Source organism: Lingula anatina, chromosome 3 (assembly GCF_051362555.1).
Source record: "Lingula anatina isolate TDL-2025a chromosome 3, LinAna3.0, whole genome shotgun sequence".
NCBI classification, from domain to species: Eukaryota; Metazoa; Brachiopoda; class Lingulata; order Lingulida; family Lingulidae; genus Lingula; species Lingula anatina.
This window is the reverse complement of record NC_141769.1, coordinates 17,353,918-17,369,504: the sequence shown is the minus strand read 5'-3', so window position 1 is coordinate 17,369,504 and position 15,587 is coordinate 17,353,918. Positions and strand designations below refer to the sequence as shown.

Here is a 15,587-nt window from a genome sequence, read left to right as displayed (position 1 = left end):
TAAGCATTCCCCTACATCCGTCACTACTTGCCTGAAACACACGCCAGGCAAGAAGTGATGGAAAAGATGTCGGCATGGGGATAAATACTTTTTATTCGCAATAAAAACATACGCCTATTAGTATATAAAATTTCTATTAGGCTAGACTTAAATATCGAAGACTAACAAGTGGGTGGGGCAGACTGGAAACGGGTCTTATGTCCCTTTTGACCTTAAACATGCACAGTCCTTTCCTACACATAGTAAATATGGAGTCAGTGACTTGGATAGTTGATATGTACCCTGTTTAAAGCATTGCAACAGACATGGTCAAAAACATCATCAAAACTCATTTAACCGGTCTGGGCCACTCAGCAACGTAAGGTATACATGTACGTCGTTTGTCTAATGACCGGAAACCCAAAAAGAACCTGGATAATATATATACATGTAGCAGAGATAGGTTTACAAATATACGGACCTTCATGGCCACAGAGTGTATATTTCAATTAGTATTTGGTGTATCTAAAGTCTGGACACATAGGCAAATACATTTTACTGATAAATATTTCGAACAAAATGTCTGATTCAAATATCGAAAATGTACATATTAAATAAGATAATAAATCAGCTGATTAATGTATCTTATCTGTGAAACCAAAAAAAGTAAGTTCTCAATAGTGATGTTTCCGTAATTCAGAGACACCCTGTATCTTATTTATGTCATCATTTCATTGCCACAGACAATGTATCTGTCAGTCAAAGCCGGGGATGTTGCGTCGGAGACGCCTAAGAAGTCTTTGATAGTCCTGTCGTCTTTCAAGTCTATAATCGAAGGCATAAGGACCACCTGATGAACAAAAATGTCAAATGAAAACATGACCTTTTAGCGGAGGTTAACGACCCCAGTGGCGCAAAGGGGGGGGGGGGGGGGGCGATTAGACACGAGTTGTTGGGGGGGGGGGTCTGTCCTTGTTCAAGTTTCCGAATTTTCCCTGGCCCACTTTGATAATATTGAGAGAACTGCTGTCATTTTTAAGTAAGGCTAAAATATCTTTTATAGAGGTCAAATGTCAATGCAGATCTTGCCATTCTTTGAATACGATTCAGAGACCTGCCATTCATCTAAGCACTTCTTACTTGACTGACAATTCGTATCAGTTTTCCATACGTACACTTGTTCTGCGTGCTGCTTGACATTCCTATAAATAACCGATTTTTTTTTCGTTGTGCGACAAGACAGGCTTCTATCAAAGACAAAGTGAAGTTTCCGCGTGTGAATGTTTGTTTCTGTCTTTTTTCCTTTCGTTCAGTTTTGGGACGTTTTGAGACGCGCCCGGCCGTATTGTCCAAAGCCTTATTCCTAACCTCTATGAAGTAATTTTGTAATCAGGGGTATGTTGTAGACATCTTTAGGAATGGGTGAATAGTTTGCACACAGGGCAGTTGCAGGAGGGACATAGACCGTCTTCAGAACTCTGAAAACGAGGTTTTGCGGTAAATTTAGGAGGGGATTAACAGGCGTAAAAACAATGGGTCGAAGAGATCATGGATGAACCGGTTAAAGAGGACATCCCCTCTCTTCTCTTTCTCTCTCTTCCTCTATCTTTCTCTCCACCTCTCTCCAATTCACTCGCTCTCTACCTCTCATAAGTAAGCACATACACACACACACACACTCTGGCACACATACACACACACTATCTATTCTCCCCAGCATTTTTTTTTTTTTTTTTTTTTTTTTTTTTGCGAGCGTTGAGAGACAAACAAATTAGATTGCGGTCTCGTATAAATTTAAAGCTCTTTGAAATGTAAAGTACTAAACATAGACATATGAGTCTGACCTTCCACTATCTCTTACCAAATATTACAACGTTAATGCGTGCACTCATTCATCTTTTATACAGACATGTGTAACAGAAAGAAACACGTGCCGTATAATACTGTTAGTTGGCGTTCGGGTCTGTCTTGTAGTAAACAAAAACGGCTCTGCTTAGCGTCGACAACACCGTTGATGTGGGATAATAAACATCTCCTACACGAGAGCTAATTTAGTTGGGTTATATGATTTATGTGTCTCTCCATAGCCTTATGACTGTACAGTACTGCAAAAGCTAGTAAGACGAAAACGGTGTATATATACATAACTAAATAAATACTGATCCATAAATTGACATACGTGCCTGAATATATCTAAATTGCTGGGGTTGTAGCAGAGTGGTGTGAAGAAATGCCAGTTGAAACTATAAAAATCTAGGTTACACAAACACGGACAGAAACTTTCAAGCTACATTTCAAGAGGTGGCTATATAGGATATCAAGAAAGTTCGACAAGCTTGGCTATTCCATCATCACCCTTTATTATTTGTTGACTTTTGTAATGAAATACACCCTAAACACCTTGATATGGTGAAACAAGCATCAGTTTCAGTGCTAGTTTGGATGTGTATTATACGAGTATTGGGTGGCTGAAAACAAGAATAGCTGTTCAGGTTCATACACACACACACACACACACACACACACACACACACACGCCGTACGTACCTTTTAGGGGGCCATTACTAGAGCTCAGAGTCGCCTGTGTTCTGGGGCAGAAACAGCTGATCGCTACGAGACCCGTCATAACCATTAACACGAAACGCTTTGCAGTCTTTTCCGTCATCTTTTAAAAGTATCCTCACTATCCTCACGTAATCCTCCCAGCTGTACGTGTATTCCCTCTTCCGTTAAATAAGAAGACGGTTACATACTACTCTGATAAATAACGCCGTTAACATTCCCAGACCAGCTCGGAATAAATGCGTTCACCTTGCTGCTGCTGCAAAGCTTTAACTTTAACCTAAACCGCAAACATAAAGGAAGTACCCGGTCTTAACCGAGGCTCGTGAAGGGCTAGACTAGGGGTTACCGGCCCGCATCAAATGCCGATTATACTTTTTAGAATAACATCAGGCGCTGAAAACAACGGACGAAGCTGAAGTGAGACGCAGCTAGCGTGAAAGGTCCATTTTGTTCGTAGTAAACATATTGAGCAGGCCGTAAAGACCGACCGCAGTTGGCGTGGAGAGACAGACTGTTCGCAGACGCGCTACTCGGGACCTTTACTACGTTAACCTGTGGGTCGTAAAGTGATGTTTTCACAACTCGTCGAAAAGGTCACATGAATGGAGTTGGAGAACAGGAGATTGAAATAGGCATTATCGGGGAGGGAAATTACCACACTGATTATATAAAGGGCGGATTCACACCTGACACAAGTTTGATGTAGTTTAGACCTGTTTAGAGTCGAGTGGCTTCATTCACATGTTTCTCTCCTGAACTGCTCTGCATACTTAACCTGTTAACGTATAATGTTACTTCTACAGGTTTTAACGTATTCCTAAAGCTGACTTAAGTTAGACGCTATGCGGGTCGCAATGTCACCGAGTGCACTTTTAGATCTGTTTTTTTTTTTCATATACCTGTCTTAAAACATTTTAAATGCGTTGAAATTTGTTTCAAGAGCAGAGATGATGCTTCCATAGCCTGAAGATACCACGCACTGTTTATGTCATTCCCATATTTTTTCCATTACCTTATTTTTATGAATTTCTTCCCATATTGAAAATAATCAAAGTTTCTGTTCGAAATCTGCTGACGAGCACAGTGAAGTTATTTACTCGATCACTACATGCCTTTACCGGGTATTTTGTATTCGGCGCACATGGGCTTTAATTTGAAATTACCTTGTAGGCCTATGCATTAACAACAATAATTCATTTTTTATGCATGTGCGCTATAATTTAACTTAACTACAAAAAAAGAAGATTTAAAAAAGGAAACAAACTAAGAACTTTTAGCTGAGTGTCGATGATTATTCCACGAGGGAGACCCCAGTAATAAACTGAAAGGTTTTCTTTGCATGTCGGATATTTGTGTAGATAATTGGAAAAACAAATGGGAGATAGAGAGGTCTGAAAATAACCGACTGACATTAAAGATACATCGGTACTGTGGGAATCAGAACTTAGAAATTATCGCAATTCCATCTCATCCTCCCTTTATTTTTTTTGTCAATAAGTTATTGTCATTACTCTTTACTTCATTTTGCTCAATTGTCATCTTTTTTTAAACTTAAGCCTGCAATATATGTGGATTGTCCTTCTTGGTCTTCTATTGAACGTGTAAAACCTGGACATTAAAACGTTGTATTAGCCTTAGAGATCATATTAAAAAATGAAACCGAAACTATGCGAGACCATTATCCTTATCATGGTTTAAAAATCCACGATGTAATTTTGCTATATAATTTTCCAATTTCTAGCAAAGAAGTTTGTTGGGTGTTACAAGCTACTGTTTTGCCGTCAGCAAAAACGACGCAAAACAGATGTTTAGGAGAAGCAGAAATGCCATCACTGTTGACAGTGCCTGAACCAGCATATTTATCAAGGATAGTAACATGTTTCACAAAGTTACCACTTACCACTGTACATACACAGGGATGAGACTATATATTTAGTGAAAATATTAAAAATATAGAGTGGGGTCCAGGGGGTCGTCTAGGCCAATGATATTCTTGGCTCCCCAAAAGTCGGAAATCCGCCGATATTCGGAAAAATCCCATACCTTCATACATAACTGGTGGCCATTTTAGCATGAATAAGAAAAGCCACGCATATATATTAACTGTTTAGGGAGGTTGTGGAGGAGGTTGTGGTGCAGAAATACATGTACACATGTACATACGCCAGCTATACAGAGGGCACAGGTGTATATATAGGTATGTCGCCTCGCCGTTGAGGAGGGTACGTGGTGCCATGACCAGAACAGGTGCACCCTGAATTTCCACCTTCCTGCATGAACCGTGCTAAGACTGCGTGCTATGACGTATATTGTTATATATGCACCACGTTTACACGGTATAATATCGAGAGCCCATTCCCGCGTCGGATTCCCCAGTAAGCTTTTACCCGGTAAATGCTTAAGATAACTTAAATTTACTGCTTATGAGATAAATAAAAAATGTATCGATTTTTCTCCATATTGTCACGTTTCTTAGCTCCCGAGGAATGTGCTACGTCAAAGTGTCGATTCAAGTGTATACAAGTAATATCAGTCTTTGAAAAAAAATTATTGTAATTGTAGTTGTCTTGGAATGGGACATAGAATGGGTTGCCATGTTGTCATTGTGAAATTGTACCGAAAAAAAACATATTTGTGATAAAATATATGGACAGATTTGGAATTTTGACAAGTGTGAACACATCTGTATTATATTTGCAGCTAATAAATAGAATGAACCAGGCCGTCTGCAGGTGTCTGGTATGCTAGATACGCGCACGTATTATTAGGTTTGTACTATGCCACAATTTTGTACAATGCGCTATATTGAAAACGCGTAGCGGGGTGGGTTAATTAAACTGTCCCTGTATTCAGGACTTATTATTGTGGGCTCGGCGGTTCCAGCTGTTTTACTTAACGTTAATATGATTACATTGTGCGCACCCTGAGTCGATCAGTTTACTCGAAACTATTTCGCTTCACACGAAGGGCCCAATGTCTGAAAGGGCATTTATGTGGGGAGCTGGTTGTCCCCCCCCCCCCCGCGCCCAACACACACACAGACCCATGTCTTATCTTCTGAATCCGATTCAACAGTGATGGTAGAAGGGAAAACAAGAAGTGGATTGAAGTATCAATATTGATAAAGTAGAATAAACGAATATGCACTTTACTGGCCAGATTTTATTACAGATGTTGAAGGATTTCTAAAGGACGCGAAATAAAGGTGATGAACCCAAATGAGAAATGACCGTGGCAAAATACGAATTAAGGAAATAAGTGACAATCTAACATATCAGTAACAAAATTTGCTGAACTAATGAAAGGCGTTGTTCCAGAAGAGATAAAATGCAGATGTGAAATGTGTTAGAGAAGAAGAGCACATCAATGAAATCGCAACCAGTACAAGGGTAAAAATTACCTCTTTCGATGTGTGGTGACAAAATAAATATCTATTCGTAGACTTATAGAAACAAGTTGTAAAAATATCATTTTTTTTCTATTTTCTTCCTTTCCCTCCTTTTGTCAGAAAATAAAATCCGATAAATGTCCAGCTTGGTTTTACATTTTGGGCATTCTAATTCCACACAAAAAGCTTGTCTTTTTTATTGAACGGTCCGGTATAGTAAGAAAAAAAAGATGACAACAAGCACAAAAAGAACTAATGGAGAAATAAATGGAATTAAATAAACACGAAGAAGTGATGTTTTATTCGATCAGAGGCACATGCACACGCGTTCTTCTTTATTGAAGATGCCAATAATTCTCACAGATGTCATTATCTAACATCTTTGTATATTGTGCCAGTATGTCTCAATCAATGCATCTCACTGGAGAACAAATGTCGTACACTAAACACACCTAGAGCGTTTTGTAAACGTCAGATGCTCATGTTCAGAGACTAATTCAAGCATTTAAACACTAGTAGTATATCTGGCAATAGATATTGTCTAGGGTCTTGGGAAACGCACAGATACAGTAGAGAGTGTGGGTATAACAATTAGTTCAACTACGGACGTAAATATAGAGCCTTAAGAGATTTTTAAGTTGTGGAAAATAATCTAGGGAATAATTCTTTTTAGTCCTTTTTTTTTCAGTGTAAGACACAAAAGGCTTAACCTGTCCAAAACCCGGAAAGTGACAAGTGTTTAACTGCGATGATGAGAGGCATCCACCGCGCGATACTCTCCAGCTTTTTACTGCTGTCAGTTTTCAATGTTAACGTGGACGTAGTTAACACCACAGAAACAGTCACCTCCTACTTTCACGTCTACAAGGACTTTCTGTGGCAGATTGAAACTGATCATAGGGCTCCTCTATATGAAGAATTATCTACTTCACAGAGACGGAATTTTCTTGGCTGCCTTGTCAGTTGTCTAGATACTGTAAATTGCGGTGGAGGCCATTACACGAATAAGACATGTGTTCTTGTTGGGGTCCGGAAGGACAACGAGACCATTGGAAAATGCCTCGGGACAGAGAGCATCGAAGGGACAAAATCGTTTTTGAAGAAAGTAAGTAGGACTTGTATATCAGGAAAGACCGTTAAAATTAAAAGATTGCTTAAGATAGTACATGTAAAACAGATAAGATAACCATTTCATTTTCAAAAAACGTTAGTGACTGTCGTGCGATGTATTTATTTATTTATTTATTTACTTATTTATTTATTTATTTATTTATTTATTTATTTATTTATTTATTTATCTGCTCGCTGATTCACCTGTTTATTAATCTGTCTATGAATTTGTTCATTCATTTTCTTATCCATCTATTACACCATCGATGTACATGTATATTCTTCTTAATTAACCACAAATAAAGAAAACAGGCCAATGCCTCCAGAATTGTTTACTGTATTATTTCGTTTTTCAGGAAATCAATGATTGGTGTAAAGGTAAGGCTTTACAATTCCTCAAGCTTTTTGTTATGAATAAAAGTTGTTTTTTCTTCTCTTACTTGCAAAAAAAAAAAGAGTCCAACATATGTTTTTAAAATTTTCATTTTCTTTTCCTCCATTGACTTTACGGCGTTCTTCAGAGTGAACTGTAGGCGTTTTATCAAAATATCTTTTTCAGTATTTTATAATAAATATTGTAAACTCCCTGCTTATAGTTTTTCCTCGTTTTTCGAATTCATTTCAAGTACACTAAAAGAGAGTCAATAAGGAAGAATTGTATTTATGATAGTTTTTCAATGTATATATGCCGTATATCGAACGTTAACATTAATCTGTAGGGTTTCCTATAGTCAATATTTATTGTTTTCTAAATATTGATAACCGTTTCTTTGAGGTCTTTTGACACTGTCCTCCTTTCACTATAGGCATCACTTCAAATATTTGTTATCATTTAAAAAATAAATATAACCTTAACTATATGTCCTCGTGTTATCGACAATTTGTGTTTATAAAGTTCAGTCTAATGGATTTCCTATTATCTATTGTTCGTACAATTCTACTTCCAATTGCACTCACTGTTTTTGTAATGGTATTTATGATTTAAAAGGATGGAAGGCGAATTGGAAAAGTGATAACAGGTTATAAGGAACAGAAAGACCACAATTTTTCACAATTTTAACATATGGTAAACCCGTACTTATATGCACCAAACGCGATTTCTATATCATTTTCCCCGGATGTTAAATCTTTAAATATGAAAAAAAAATAAATAAATAAATAAACGAATAACCAGATAAATACAGCATTTATTTTATTTTTAAATTTAGGTCATCAATAAGTTGATCTTTTTATTTACTTATTTTACTTGTGAAATTTCAATGCATTTATTTTAAAAATATTCAATTTTTGTTTTACATGTATTATCTTTCTATATCTGAAGAAGGTACCTGACTTCACTGAATTTATGTTTGTTAACTTTCTTTTTGTAAATATGATACAATATGGCGGATTAAGGAGGCATAATGGACCCAGACCACCCCTTTCGAATGGGTGTTACTCCATACTCCTCTTTCCTACTGCTCCCCCCCTCCCCCCCCCCCCCCAAGAAAAAAAAATCCCATCCTTGGCCCCTACATTTCACAGTAAATTTGTCCCCCATAACTATTTCGCATAATGTCTCTCTTTGCTGGTCATTTTCTATTAATGTGCCCCCCTCCTGGATTGGCCAGTGACGGTATAATAAAAATTGATACTATCTGTCGATATAAATCTTTATCATTGCAGTTGTTTTGGCATCAAACATAAGCTGTCCCATCGCAGAATATGATTCTGTAAATTGCTCCAATGGAGGTAAGAGAGCCATCTGTTAGAATTACGGTCTTGGCAAATCCAAGTAAATTTACCTAACCAAGTCAATTTACCATGCAAAAGAGTAGATAGCGACATGTAATTAAATTTCAAGGTTTATGAAATTCTGGCAAAGCATTTATTTTTGCACTTCAGCGAATTGCCTATATAGATTTGAACTATATGCATATAGTTGTCGTTTGCTTTATAAGCAGGTGTCGCTTGCTCTTGGGAAAATATCATGTGCCTCTGACGCAGATCTGTGTTAACGTAATGCTGGCCATACTGTTTTGCTTCAATGATTTTTTTCACTCTTTTTGTCACAAATAAAAAAGAACATCTATCTAGAATTTTTATAACAACAAAAACATGATGAATATTAGATGATCAGAACATTCATTAGGTATTGTGCATTGTACTGCAGTTTACCACTTTTTTGATATAACTATTTGCAAGAACTATCAAATATTTATATGAAACATTTTGAACGCCAAAATATGCACATTATAAAAGTATTCTTTTGTGTCGCAACTCCTTCAGGCTTGGTAAACGGCCCCAATCGACATCATACATATGGATTGTGACAGTAGTTTTCCATCGTTTTTATCAAAACATTGACACTGTCTAACTTATTCCCACATTTACACTAGATACATGCATTTAACGTATAAACACTTATATTTAGCAAAAGGAAAAATATTTTTCCTGAAATTTTAACGGTCTGCCAAAATAACAAAGGTAGACGTTGATGAAATTACGATACATAAACTGTTCATTCTTATTTATTAATATTATTTTGCAAGTTCATTTTGAGCAACTCTCGTAATGAAGATAGGGCTGTTGCATTAAAATTACAAAGTGATAACTAGAAAACGGGTTTAAATTATAATTGCCTCAACAGTTTTGGGAAGGTTTTTGAAATTTCCAGGAAAATGAAGTGCTTGCTTCATACGTTCTAAGCACCTTTTGTGTGACTTTTTCCAATTATTTCAGCTTAATAATTCAATGAAGACAACCTGTCACATCTTTCACCTCTAACACAATGTTGAACAAAAACATTATTGTTGTGTTTCACTGAATTTAAAGAGATAACAGTCGTTTGTTTTGGCCAAAAACGGATTTTCCTGGAGTAAATGCTGATTTTCCCATACTTACCAATGGTTAATGAATCAATTCCAAATTTCAAAGTTTGCCCATGTTTTTTTTTTCTCAAAAGTTTTTTTTTTTTTTTTTGTAATGATCCCTTAAGAGAGTACTACAGTGGTATAGCCATCTATAAATGTCCACGTGATCTGATGGCAAGCACATATTCCAGAATAATAGCGATAGCCGCTGTTTTGACGGTAAAATGGTATTTATTAATTTCTATAATTTGTTTCAAATGTATTAAATGTGAACTTTAAATGTCATTCAAACAGTTGTTATCCATTTAAGTTGCAGAAGAGTCTTTCTTTACTTAATAAGAGTGTTGCCTCTGCATACATCTGTATTTTGTATTTCTTAAGGAAGCATAACCCACCTGGGCATCACCTGCAACGGCACGGTCACCACCAGTTTTAATGGAAGCAACGTGGGCAAACCGGGCAAAAGCGAGCTGCTTTATCTCATGGAAATCTCGCCGTGGGTCGCGAGAGTTGAAATCGACACATGCAGACCGGGCACCGACTATGACAGCATGTTAGCCGTGGGGAAGATGCCACAGCAAGTTAACTCGACCACATGTCTTCACACGGATTATGTTTCCTTCAATGATGACGGTTATACCTGCGACTTGGAATCCTGGGTCACTGTGACGTCACCGGAAGCTGGATGTTACTTCGTCGCTGTTCATGGATACCGCGGAAACTCTGGAACGTTTGAGTTGCACATCAGCTGCTGAAAATGCTGTCACGGTTTGTGAGAAAAGAAGACGCGCAAAGAGAGCGTTTGTTTTCATATATCACTCTGAAAAGAAACACCAGGTTCTTGGTTAAGACCTAGTGTATGAATTCTACAACGTAAACTGAAAGCTGAATATAAATGACGTGGGGATTTTCCTACTTGGTAAAAAAAAAACTTAGGCTGATCAACAACTTGACTTTAAAAAATATGTCTCGTGTGTATCGTCCCTCTACGGCACCTTTGACAACAAATATGTTATTTTGTTAAGAATCAATGTGATGTACATGTACAACATCAGGAATGACAGAGATCCATGTACTTTTATTTCAAACCTGCTTAAGTCATATTCTTTTTTGTCGCTTTCGAAATATGTATAAACTGAAAGTGTTTTTTCTTTCAATGGGATTTTACGTGTCACTGTTTTTTTTTCTTTTTTGAATTTTGACAAACGCCCACATCTTTGAGGCGGGCTCCATAGAAAACGTTGAAAATAAACATTCATATGTATGTATGTGAAATTTAATTTGTCAGAATTACCTATTGGTGGAGATTTTTTTATGTTCGGGGATATTTTACATAAATTCGAATCATTATATTTTTGACATGTGTTTAATCATCTTTTATTTACGATAGGTCTTTATAAAGTGGCGCTTGCAGCAAAAATTATTGTTGGGCATGTTCAAATACTTTTCAAATTAATTTCAGAGATTTTTTGTTTAAGCACATCCCTTCCCAAGATACAGCATTTAATTTTTTTCTCATTGCGACAGCTTCACTTAAAAATTAAAATCTGCCCTATGAAAGTCACACGCATATGTACGTCTTTAAATGGTCCATGGCAACTTTGATGACATTAACCGTAAATTGTCAATGATGTCGTTTCCGAAAATTACTTAATTTCATACGATTAAAATTAGATATTTTATATTATTTTTTGCACTTGCAATTTTTATATTTTTTGAAATAATTCGTCGTTCCGGTTAAAGATAATCTATTTTATTACTCTCAAATTGTTATCCGAAACCGTCAATGAATCTCTATTCACTTTTATCAATAATTTAGTCCCCCATTTTTCTATTTGAAAACTTAGCATATCACTGTATATCAAATGGCAGTCTACATTAATTTGCTTTTGCTTTTATTGAAAAAAAATCGGCAAAAAACATTAAGCATTTATATCTATCGGGAAATCAAAAGGAGATTTGTTTTGGCAAACAATATTTATTGAAAAACAAAACACGAAACATTCCATTAAATACGTCCTATTGATCTCAGTCAATGATTATGAGAAATCGAATCACCACTGTAAATTGAATAATAGTGGCACGGTTGATAACCAGTTTCTGTTCAAAAAAATAAAGAAGTCAGCAATGCATGATAATGTGTTAGGCGTTTCAGGCAGTGAAGGGGATGCAAGGATTGGTTTTACATCTCAATCTCCGTCTTTGAAGACTGTCGTTGACGTGCTGATCTTTTACGGACATAGGCGAAGAAGCAAACGGAGATCCAGCAAAAGGCAATCACCACGAGTCCAATTAATACAGTCACTATGACGAGTACGTAGTTGTTAATGCAAATCTCATCGGTGGATTCTGCCGTTGCCGTGTTATACATCTGCCCATCTCCGGGTTCCAGCCAATCTCCTGGTTGGGAAGAATCAGCGCCAGGCCATTGGGGCTGCCCGTCAGGTTCGATAAGCTGAACGTCATTAATGTCTTCTTCTGGATCGTAAACAGTGAGAAAATACCCCAAAGCCACCTTCCCGACGTCATTTTTGCCCATTGGGTGATACAGACCATCATCTTCTTCGTCATCGGTACTGCTCATATCGCCGTCGTACACAGTATCTTCGATATCTCCTGCCATAAGGGCGGCAGCACGTCTTCGTCTCCTTCCCCAGCTTGGTCCACTCTCTCCAGCACCCGTACAATTCACATAGTTGCAGTCGCTGCTGGTCACGTCGCATGCCTTCACTGTGCAGAAGAAACCGGTTGTTCTGTTGGAAGCGTGTCTTGGAGTCATGAGAAACATTGGGAAGGTAGATGTCAAAGAATGGAAGGTGCTGTTTTGTTGAAGTCTGCCGAAGAACGGAACGGCGGGGCAACTTTGGGAGATGAGATCCAGGTACTTCCACGAATCGACTCCATTGGAAGTGACGATGCCAGCGGCCCAACAGCGAACGGCCTGGATCTTGACGGGGGCATATGGGTCCACCGTTAACTCCAATGTGACATTGCCGCCCAAGATAACGGCAGGGCTTGAAGGTGTTATTTCCGTACCAGTCGATGTGTTCCTCAACCTTAATGTAATGGTCACGTCGAACCCGGGGACGTTCGCTTCTTGGCCGACTATAGGGATGATCTCACCGGCCGGCACGTAGGCGCTGACGTTGTGCATCGTTGTGGCATATGAAGACGCTTTGCAGGTAAAAGTCTGGGCCGAGTCTATCGTTTCCAGGTAGTAGTCTTTATCGTGAAGCAGAATAACCGTGAAGGCTGTTTCAAACGCTGTACCGCAATTTCCCACAGTCACATTCAATTCCCAAGGTGCCGAAGCAGTGAAACAGTTGACATCGTCGTAAAAACCGTCAACGTAGATTCGCCCTTCTGTTGGGTTGAACGTATTGCTGCCTGTAACGTAGCTCACCAGCATACTGTCGTTGGCACAGGTAAGTGACGTGGTGATATTGGCAGACTCTACGCTACCTATTGTCGACAGGATAACCACCGTTACCACGGCTACGGTAGATACAACTGACGGTGTATGCATCGTCACGTGTCTTCTAGTCGTTCTACGCCCAAAACTGGAAAGATGAAAAGAGTTCTTCAATCTTTACTCTAACCATTTAATGAAATAAGCATTTAATTCTACCCAATGTCGATATATCGCAAGATCAGACGCCAGTTGACAAGAAAAATTAAGTCAAATTAAAATTACAACATGGAGAAAAGGGATAGGGGAATTGTCAGCATGTTCTGGGAAATGAGAAATTAAGACAATTCTCCAAAAGTGAAAATAAAAGATGAACGAAATTCAGTTCAATAACAGTCTACATCAAACATTTAAATAGATATCAATGTACGTAATTTACAAAATACAGGTGTTTTGTTAAGTACATTTTGTGATAGACTTCAAAATAATTAGATCCAAAAATTTATCTATTTATCTCTGTCAAAAGCAACACTTGATGCTGTATACCTAACACACTACGAATGTAGTCTCATATCTTGAAACAGTTGTATATCGTTTTCTTATGGAAAGCACAGAAATCTCTGTGTGTGTGTGTGTGTGTGTGTGTGTGTGTGTGTACATTTCTCTCCTCAATAGTTGGCATGCACAGCAAAATTGTTGACGTGGTGTGGTGTATTGCGTTTGTCGCATCTAGCACATTTTTATGTTGGGGACCGCGAGAAGAAGTCTGCTTTCTGCTTTTGATGACCATGCTATGGAAAACAAATTTGGTTTAAGGGATAAATTTCAGATGATTGCCCTTAGCCAGTCGCACGAGTGTGAGATGAGAAAGTACAAACTGTTTTTGCCACATTTCGTCTTACTCTTGTTTTTCAATAAAAAATTAAAAATACCGTGTCCTATTATGCTACATTGTGAGTGAAGGATGGCGAAAAACGAACGTAATGACCATTTTGTTAAATTCGGTGTAGAGATAAAGCAAGGGCGCTCTCAACTTAATTAAAAAGGTAGCTTATTTTTTCTTAGAATTTTTAAAATTAAAGAAAAGGGCCTACATCAACGAAGTCATTGAAAAGAACCAAAGCAGTAGAAGCAATACCTGACAATAGACATTTTAGTTTTGTAATGCAAATCCAACAAGTTAACCGTATGCTACCGCATTAGGCACGTTGATATATGTCGCTTCAGTGCCTCACCGTTGAATACATGTAGATATTCGACTTAAAATAATTTAGTCAAAGGCCGCATTCAGAACAGTGGACTAACTAGTCAGAGGGTCAAATATGACCGACCCACTTGAATACTTCCAAACGGAAGTGGCTATTAGCGGATGAGACGGCAAGCTTTATAGTGGGTCGCCATATTTGACCTCCGGACTAGTTATTCCACTGCTCTGAATGCGGCCAAAAACAATCGTTTTTATAGAGAAGGTATTTTTCTACCCATGAAACATCGACGAAACAGGAGCGTGATCAAGGTCCTTTGATAAGATTGCCTCACAGGTAGAAAAACACGTTTAGTCTCTATAGAGATTTAATACGTTTGATATCATTACACACGAGACACGTAAAAGCCTATTTCGTTACCCAATTCGGGTTTATCCGTTTCTAAACAAAAAACGAAATATTTCCCTAAAATACAGTCACTACAGAGAGCACGAAGTAAGTCAAAATTAGCTCATACTCAACAAACCCGTGCAACGTATTTTGAAGGGCGCGGCTTTTCACCCCGCCCCGTTTGGGCATGGCCGCATCAAGACGATAATTTCGCTGTCTAACACCGAACAAACTTTCTTGAAAGTAGCCAAAGAATAAAGCAGTCCTGTGTATCTATATGTATCTTCAACGGCACGACTGTAAACCCGTACACTCACCTGCCAGAAGCTGCGAACTAGCTTGAAACTTGACGACCTCTGTAAGGTGTTACCCTCGCGAGTGGCAGAGATGGCTCCTTTTGCATAGAATCACGTGTTGGGCACCTTATATACTGTCCCACGGTTTGACTTCTGCTCAGGAGATCACGATCGTGATGTCATCTTTCTGATAACTGCTCGTCCACAGACGGGTTCAAGGTTTTTTGACAACGGGGTCAGAGTTCGACTGGTGAAGGTGTGATAATGAGAAGGGTGGGGCAGTCACTTTAATCCACAATCGATTCAAAATGCTAAAATACCTCTTCCACATTTTTGTTTTGTTTTTTTTTTATTTTACAGTCAGTGTTTAATTTTCTACGCTTAAAAGACCAT

The 15,587-nt window shown here is 38.1% G+C and overlaps 3 protein-coding genes across 5 annotated transcripts in view; 1 reads left to right on the top strand and 2 right to left on the bottom strand.

Annotated features, from left to right (window-relative positions):
- LOC106150688 (uncharacterized) overlaps window positions 1–3,099 on the bottom strand; it is a 33,307-nt gene extending 30,208 nt beyond the window's left edge. For all 3 annotated transcript variants that reach the window (XM_013523668.2, XM_087008699.1, XM_013523743.2), the window contains exon 1: window positions 2,527–3,099. In XM_013523668.2, coding sequence (XP_013379122.2) covers window positions 2,527–2,644 — 118 coding nt within the window. In that variant the 5' untranslated portion in view covers window positions 2,645–3,099. The remainder of the gene's footprint in view (window positions 1–2,526) is intronic.
- A 3,527-nt stretch (window positions 3,100–6,626) lies between these two features.
- LOC106182006 (uncharacterized) lies at window positions 6,627–11,530 on the top strand. The gene is made up of 4 exons (XM_013566653.2): window positions 6,627–7,037; window positions 7,399–7,420; window positions 8,708–8,773; window positions 10,276–11,530. Exons 1-4 carry the CDS (start codon window positions 6,681–6,683, stop codon window positions 10,647–10,649), a joined length of 819 nt encoding a protein of 272 aa, XP_013422107.2. The 5' UTR covers window positions 6,627–6,680; the 3' UTR covers window positions 10,650–11,530.
- A 242-nt stretch (window positions 11,531–11,772) lies between these two features.
- On the bottom strand, window positions 11,773–15,346 carry LOC106151078 (uncharacterized). The gene is made up of 2 exons (XM_013524203.2): window positions 15,216–15,346; window positions 11,773–13,454 (listed from the first exon to the last, which is right to left on the bottom strand). The coding sequence occupies exon 2, from the start codon at window positions 13,418–13,420 to the stop codon at window positions 12,077–12,079; it is 1,344 nt and encodes a 447-aa protein (XP_013379657.1). The 5' UTR covers window positions 13,421–13,454; window positions 15,216–15,346; the 3' UTR covers window positions 11,773–12,076.
- Between the last annotated feature and the right edge of the window lie 241 nt (window positions 15,347–15,587).

What these genes read in the sequence shown, in the direction of transcription:
- LOC106182006 (XM_013566653.2), top strand. Translation starts at nt 6,681, where the DNA reads ATGATGAGAGGCATCCACCGCGCGATACTCTCCAGCTTTTTACTGCTG. An exon ending in CAAAATCGTTTTTGAAGAAA is followed by an intron (nt 7,038 to 7,398) that starts GTAAGTAGGACT and finishes TTCGTTTTTCAG; the next exon opens with GAAATCAATGATTGGTGTAA. An exon ending in AATCAATGATTGGTGTAAAG is followed by an intron (nt 7,421 to 8,707) that starts GTAAGGCTTTAC and finishes TTATCATTGCAG; the next exon opens with TTGTTTTGGCATCAAACATA.
- LOC106151078 (XM_013524203.2), bottom strand. Translation starts at nt 13,420, where the DNA reads ATGCATACACCGTCAGTTGTATCTACCGTAGCCGTGGTAACGGTGGTT.